Source organism: Cryptomeria japonica, chromosome 7 (genome assembly GCF_030272615.1).
Source record: "Cryptomeria japonica chromosome 7, Sugi_1.0, whole genome shotgun sequence".
NCBI classification, from domain to species: domain Eukaryota; kingdom Viridiplantae; phylum Streptophyta; class Pinopsida; order Cupressales; family Cupressaceae; genus Cryptomeria; species Cryptomeria japonica.
This window is the reverse complement of record NC_081411.1, coordinates 675,921,473-675,929,202: the sequence shown is the minus strand read 5'-3', so window position 1 is coordinate 675,929,202 and position 7,730 is coordinate 675,921,473. Positions and strand designations below refer to the sequence as shown.

The 7,730-nt window shown below is 33.4% G+C and overlaps 1 protein-coding gene across 1 annotated transcript; it reads right to left on the bottom strand.

Moving 5' to 3' along the window:
- Window positions 1-270: 270 nt before the first annotated feature.
- Window positions 271-6,656, bottom strand: LOC131040370 (ankyrin repeat-containing protein ITN1). The gene is made up of 5 exons (XM_059208902.1): window positions 6,100-6,656; window positions 5,739-5,800; window positions 4,835-5,427; window positions 1,207-1,667; window positions 271-1,121 (listed from the first exon to the last, which is right to left on the bottom strand). The coding sequence occupies exons 1-5, from the start codon at window positions 6,640-6,642 to the stop codon at window positions 336-338; spliced, it is 2,445 nt and encodes an 814-aa protein (XP_059064885.1). The 5' UTR covers window positions 6,643-6,656; the 3' UTR covers window positions 271-335.
- Window positions 6,657-7,730: the final 1,074 nt, after the last annotated feature.

Sequence of the window (7,730 nt, the reverse complement as noted above, 5' to 3'; positions counted from 1 at the left end):
GCAATCAATAATCATAATCAAATACTACTTCATAAAAGTAGTGTCCTCATACAGTATGTACCATATCCACAATACAGAGGTTTCAAGGAATAAAACTCTATATATAGTTTTACCCCAAACTTAGATAAAAATACTTCATAAAAGTAGTCTCCTCGTAGAACATACCATATCCACAATACAAAGTTCGAGAGAATAAAACCGTACATATAATTCTACCCCAAATTTAAATAAAAATACTACTTTATAAAAATAGTGTTTACAGCTGTCAAGGAATAAAACCGTGCATATAATTTTACTACAAACTTAGAGAAAAATACTACATAAAAGTAGTCTTCTCATACAGCATACAATATCCACAATACAGCAGTTTCAAGGAATAAAACAGTACAGATAGTTTTACCCCAAACCTTATAGAAAACATTATGAATTACGCCATGATCTACGGAAACGGTCCCTACACTCTCGGTTTTCTTACTAAAACTTACATACACCAAACAAAGCAAAAAATAAACAGATAATAGCGTAGTCCAGATTGCTGATATCAGCTTACCATGAGACAGATACGAAACTAATGTTAAAAGTGAAAATGAGAAGACGAAAACTATGATGAAGGATCGGGATTCCATCTTGTCTTCACTGAAGATGTAGTTTTTGGAACGAAGAACCATAAACACGATGGCTATGGGAACGCCGACTGCCATCCCGAACACAACGTCTTTCACCCATCCATACTTGGATTCCACGAAAATGTAAATGGCTGCAACAAATGCTGCGATTAGCCCTACCAATGCTATCCATAATCCTCTTACGGAGGTCTTCACAAGGAGGGAGTCTTCTTGTTTGCCATAAATTGCATAAATCAGCACAACTGCTGTTGCTATTGAACTGCAGAATGCCAACGCATTAAATAGAACAAAAACCAAGAACGTTGTTGTCTGGTGATCTTTATCTGGCAAAGTCAATACAGCTTGAAAAGCAACTGTGGCAATCAAAACAGCATTTACCAAGACAATTTGACTCTTCTCTGGTGACTTTTGAGTAGCTGATGATCTCTCTAATGTTTCATTGTTCATCATATTTGGAGTCCTCCGTGCACCATTCTTTTTTAACAGTCTTTTCATCTGCAACATTAATGAAAAAGTTAAGTGAATAAAAAGGAAATACCTAATATAGGGTCAAAAATTAGATGAATATGTATTTGCTTACACCAGAAAAAAGGCGTTCGTCGATGCTCATTTTCTCCAACACTATGTCTAACGGTGTTTTGCCGTTATTATCAAGATCGTTGATGACATATTTTTTAGAGATAAGTAATAGCAGCACTAAAGTTTTGATACTCCTCGAAATTTTGTTGAATATTTGCACTGCATTCTCAGCCACCAAGTGGAAAGCATTTCTCCCATCTTTATCAACAATTTCTAAGCAATCTTGACTGTAAATTAATATTTCTTTCACTAATTTCACATTGCCCTCAATCACTGCTATGTGAAGCGCTGTCTGACGATTCCTATCCACCATATAACACAACGAAGCATCTTTATTCAACAGTATCCTCGCAATCTCTGGTGCATTTTTAACATATGCAACTATGTGGAGTGGTGTCCAGCCGATATTATCAGCTTGCTTAAGGAGCTCCGGCTTTTGATCTACTAGATACTCAACAACATCTGCACAATTGAATTAAGATGTACAGAATGAGAGAGTTGATTTGCAAACATTTTATATAATGGGAATGCTAAATTCGGAGGGAAAGAAGTTGTATCGGAGAAGAAAGAGACCAAAAATCAAATATGCAATCAGTAGTTGTAAGGACTATCATAATATCAAATCGAACATAACTCACAAATTATACGTGATCAAACATAATCAATTGTCACATGTTAGAATATATAAGATGAGAGACGTGAAAGTATATATAAGGTTAGAGTACGCAAGCCAATAAAAAGGCTAACAAAAAAAATTATATACATTTATAATAGACTATAAGATCGATTATTATTAATACATAATGTACAAACAGGAAGACTACCATAATAGGAACTCTCAACATCTGTCTCCCTCAAGCATATCATGGGCAAAAACATTGTCTGAACGCGTTTCCACCCTACCTCGAAGTAGATACACTTCCTCGGAATCTTTCACGACACGAAAAACACCCAGCCTAGCACGAGGAATACTGGCATTGCAAATCTGACTAAAATAATAGAATTTGTGCAGTGTGACGTATCTACACCTAATGCTACCATAACAATATCATGAACACAAAATATGCATATAGCATACACATGAAAATAGAAGCAGCAATCTTCGCTATTTGATACCTTTTCATAGAGTCCAATTCCATCTTGAACACATAGAAAACATAGTGATAATGAACAAGGTCGAGGAGACTCCAAAATACAATGGTACATCCATTCTTGAAGTCAAAGAATTCTCAAGTCATGTAATGCATTGTCAACAAGAACACTTTTATTATATTTTATGATTGACAATAGATCAACATTTTGATAATAAGCTCATACATTACAAATCTAGCATAATTTGCACTCACGAACTCCCAAAACACCTTTATGCAACCTTTTAACATGAGCTATTATAAATGCCAACATGGATAATCTACTCCCAAGTATTCATCTATAGTATTCATCATAAAATTACATTTATCAACAATCAATCTTTTAAAATCATTAATATGAAGAATAATGTCAACATCAATCATGATATATTACTCTTAAATAAATAAAGACTAGAAACACAATTAGGATTATGCATCAAATCCGAATCAGATCAAAAATGCGGAAGAACATATCTATACCTTTAGGTATCAAGGAACCCTTACTCATAAAGACTCTATGCTACGTTGCCATAGTCAAATTTCTAGATTTTCCAAAAGAAAGATCTTACAATATTTATATGATTCTTCTATTTATCCATTGAATATTCTTTGATATTAAATGTTAAAGTTCATTGAAAAGTAATAACTATTAATTAAAAGATAGTGCATACAACATAAGTTAATGAAGAAATATAGAAATATCCAATTATAATTTCAAATATATATATTGTTTTTAAAAGAGAGAGCATAATATTCATAACTAAAATATGTCTAATAATAACTAGCAACAATTTTTAAAACTAGCATCTTAAATACATTACTTGATAATATATTACAGAAAAGTGGATTGTTTGGTAGACTATCTTGACGTAAGGGAATGATCTCCCGAATGCATTGGTTGCAAGATAACCACAATTTGGTTCAGGGAAGGATTTTAGGCCTTACAGTCAACAAAATAAATGTTATGGCCAGAAGATCATGATGATTTTATTCTCATGGAGGAATGATCGATTATAGATAAAGATGCATTTCTCTATTCACAATCAGCGCTATAAATAAATAGATTCTTACGTGCATGATGATAGATAGAAAGTTTTATTGCATTGGTAAAGTTTCTATTTATACATAAATATATACCATGAGATGAGGAAAAGCGGATGAGAGAGAGAGAGAGAGAGAGAGAGAGAGAGAGAGAGAGAGAGAGAGAGAGAGAGAGAGAGAGAGAGAGACATGTGGTTAATCATAGGGTTTTGTAACAAGCACAGATCGACATCAATTCTAAAATAAGTGAGAGCTCTATTTATCATACACATAAAGATGGAAGTGGAATAGACGATGCTTGGTCTAATACATGATTTGATTCTGGCATGGTATATGGTCTCTTAAACATAAAATGATTTTCATTCCAAAATGAAATATCGGATACATCATCATGAGATCACAAAGACGGTAAGAGGGTATACACACAATAATAAGTGTTGATTCTAAAGTACAACTACAAGTTTTGATAAAGGAATTATATTCATCTACCTTTGTTTCTTACTGATAACTATGTGTATTGTATGCTAATCAATTCATATATGAAAAAAATAAATAAATAAATAAATAAAAGAGAAATCTTACTTGGGATTTGATTCTATGTTCTCTCTGTAATTCTTTGCAAAAATTCTATGTTCTCACTATAATTCCTTGCAAAATCTATTTGTGTTGCTCAATTTTGAGTGTTTAACACTTTTAAGTCTAAAAGTCAAAGCTTAGTGTGTGTGATTTAAGCCGTTATGTATCTTAGTCCCTCATCTTCATAGCACTTCCCCACTCTCTACAAAATAGTCATTCTCTATTTAGCATGGAATTAAGAGTGCTCCGAAATCTAGCAAACCTATTCCTCACATTCGATTTGATTTGAGAGTTTCAAAATCAAACCTATTCCTCACATTCGATTTGATTTGAGAGTTTCAAAATCAAACCTATTCCCCGCAAAATAGTCTTTCTCCATTTAGAGTGGAATTAAGAGTGCCCTAAAATCTAGCAAACCTATTTCCCACATTCGATTTGATTTGAGAGTTTCAAAATTGCTCCCGACAGTGCCTCCCCTTATAAAACCTCACGTAGTTCTCTTCTTGTAACCTCTATGGCTATTTCTAGCTTCCTAAAAGAATTTGGTGCATGCACTAAAAAACACTATCTCATATTAATTAATCCATTGATTCATCTCCTTTATTTATGCATTTGTTTGTTTTTAATTGAATTTTATCTTTTTAATTTATTTATTTATTTTTAACTACTAGATCAAAACTACAACTTATTTCCTATTTTAATTTCCTATTCTTGAAATGAACTAAAAAACGATCTTATTCGAATTAAAACATATCATTTTTCTTTCAAATAATTAAAATTATTTACAAAATAAGAATTAAGATAAAATTAAGCTGGGAAAGAAATCGGCCGATTATCACAATAGTAAAAAATTATGGTCAAAGTGGGTCTATTTGCAAAAACCTTTGTGCTCGCAGGAGACAGCAGCATGGAGAGGTGTGCGTTCATCTCGAGCTCTTCTGTCGTAGTTGGGAGATATTAGAGGGAATAATTTCTCAACAATATCCTTATGACCTTCCTCGGCAGCTTTGAACAGAGCAGTTTCACCGGCATTATTCCTAATTTCACCCAATTCAGAGCTTTTCTGTAACAAAACATGGACTATTTGGAGGTGTCCTCCCTTGACAGCTTCATGCAGAGCAGTTTCGCCTTGTAAATTCTGGGCTACAATAAATTGGCGGCTTTCTTCATTCCCTGCCTCTATGTCATCACAGATAACTTTCAACAACATTACAACGATTTGGAGATGGCCATAATAGGCTGCCAAGTGAAGGGGTGTATTCCTTCTGGGCGTTAACTGGTTGAGAATGTGAAGAGGGGCATGATCAGGTTCCATTTGGAGGGGCAGCATCCCGATCGTCTCATGTTTTTCATCTATCAACTTGGCGAGAGCATCCACATTCCCGCGTGTAACAGCCGCGTATAGTGTTCTGTCCATTTCTCCAAGGGATGAAAACTGTAGTGCATGTATATCTCTGGGTGCAACCTTCTTATAAATTTAGCTACTGAAATTTTGTTTGTAGATTTTAGAAATTACTTTTTTGTGTGGAGATAAACGCATCTTAAATATATATTTTTTTGTGTGGAGATAAACCCATCTTAAATCTTAAATATATATTTTTTTGTGTGGAGATAAACCCATCTTAAATCTTAAATATATATTTTTTTGTGTGGAGATAAACCCATCTTAAATATAATACTATTTGTTTAATATTGAAACTCTAATTTTCTTTTTCCCCATGCGTACGAACTATCATCAATGGTTTACAGATATGGGGTACCTATCCGGCGTACATAATCATCTTACCGTGTAAGACGCGGTTTTTCCAAGACTCTCTCACCGACTGCCGTGCAAGACATGGTGTTTCCCTAGAAGATTTTGAGAATAACCAGTTTTGTAATGTGAACATCCTCCATTTCCTAGTGACATAGCTTACTCTTGGATCAAAACTACAACTTATTTCCTATTTTAATTTCCTATTCTTGAAATCATCTTAAAAACCCATCTTATTTGAATTAAAACATATCATTTTTTCTTTCTAATATAAATTGAAAATTAATTTTAATTAAAATTAATCACAAAATAAGAATTAAGATAAAATTAAGCTGGGAAAGAAATCGGCCGATTATCACAGTAGTAAAAAATTATGGTCAAAGTGGGTCTATTTGCAAAAACCTTTGTGCTCGCAGGAGACAGCAGCATGGAGAGGTGTGCGTTCATCTCGAGCTCTTCTGTCGTAGTTGGGAGATATTAGAGGGAATAATTTCTCAACAATATCCTTATGACCTTCCTCGGCAGCTTTGAACAGAGCAGTTTCACCGGCATTATTCCTAATTTCACCCAACTCAGAGCTTTTCTGTAACAAAACATGGACTATTTGGAGGTGTCCTCCCTTGACAGCTTCATGCAGAGCAGTTTCGCCTTGTAAATTCTGGGCTACAATAAATTGGCGGCTTTCTTCATTCCCTGCCTCTATGTCATCACAGATAACTTTCAACAACATCTCAACGATTTGGAGATGGCCATAATAGGCTGCCAAGTGAAGGGGTGTATTCCTTCTGGGCGTTAACTGGTTGAGAATGTGAACAGGGGCATGATCAGGTTCCATTTGGAGGGGCAGCATCCCGATCGTCTCATGTTTTTCATCTATCAACTTGGCGAGAGCATCCACATTCCCGCGCGTAACAGCCGCGTATAGTGTTCTGTCCATTTCTCCAAGGGATGAAAACTGTAGTGCATGTATATGTCTGGGTGCACAATAGAGCCAACTGTGAATGTATTTATAAGAAGGTTGCGTGATATATGCCCGAAACTGAGAGGAAAAGAACGTAAACAAGAAGGAAGTTTTCAAAGTGGGAAAACGGAAGGAAAGTGTAGAGAAAACAAGCAAAAAGTATCATTCGTAAACGTGGGCCCAGGACCTACAGCAGGAGAAAATTAAAGCTGCTGTGTCATGGACGGAATTTCGTGGAAAAGAATCAGTGGGCGTTGTTGAGATTCTCATGAATTTTGTAGTTTGCAGTGTATTTTAAGTTTTTATCCAGTCTTATAAAATTAAATTGTTGTATTATGAATTTTAATTAGATTAGTACTTGTATTAAAGAAAGTGTAACAGTTATGTCGATAATAAGATTTATAGGCAATATGATATATTAGAGGGTATAAATCAAATAAATAGAGATAATAATTTAAATATAGTCATAGTAAACATAAATTAACAATTGAGATCTTCTTCATAACTATCCTAGGATCTTTTATAGATCCTTCTCATAAGTCCCTAGAATCCTTCATAATAAACTATACCATTTTTACAATGTAAGGAAACAATTAACTTATGAAATAGATTACATCGAATAGATTCGATAGTGATGATTGATGTGTCTTCTTTGTTAAAATTAAGGTTAAGATTGAGATTATTATCATAGTTAGGATAGCAAATAGAACCATAACCTTAATTACATTCTAACTCTAATTAACACACATTAACTCTTTTTAAAATCATATTTGACCTATCACATTTTAAAATTAAAATGAAGAAATTTCTAAGGTCTATAGGATCATTTTGATCAATTTTTTCTCAATTTGACTATGTAAAAAATTCTCATTACAAACTCTACATAATAAATATATAATATATTTAATTTCAATTTAATAATTTAATATTATAATAAAAATAATTAAATATAATATTATTTTATATAACTTAATATTTACATTAATTCATTTTTTAAAATTATCAAATATATGTCCATCATCCATCATAAAATATGATGAATGCTAATTGTGATTAGTAAATAT

Coding starts and splice junctions, on each gene's coding strand:
- LOC131040370 (XM_059208902.1), bottom strand. CDS start 6,642: ATGGACAGAACACTATACGCGGCTGTTACGCGCGGGAATGTGGATGCT. Junction 5,428..5,738: donor GAAAAACCGCGTCTTACACG/GTAAGATGATTA, acceptor CAGTAGCTAAAT/TTATAAGAAGGTTGCACCCA. Junction 1,668..4,834: donor TGTCTCCTGCGAGCACAAAG/GTTTTTGCAAAT, acceptor TCAATTGTGCAG/ATGTTGTTGAGTATCTAGTA.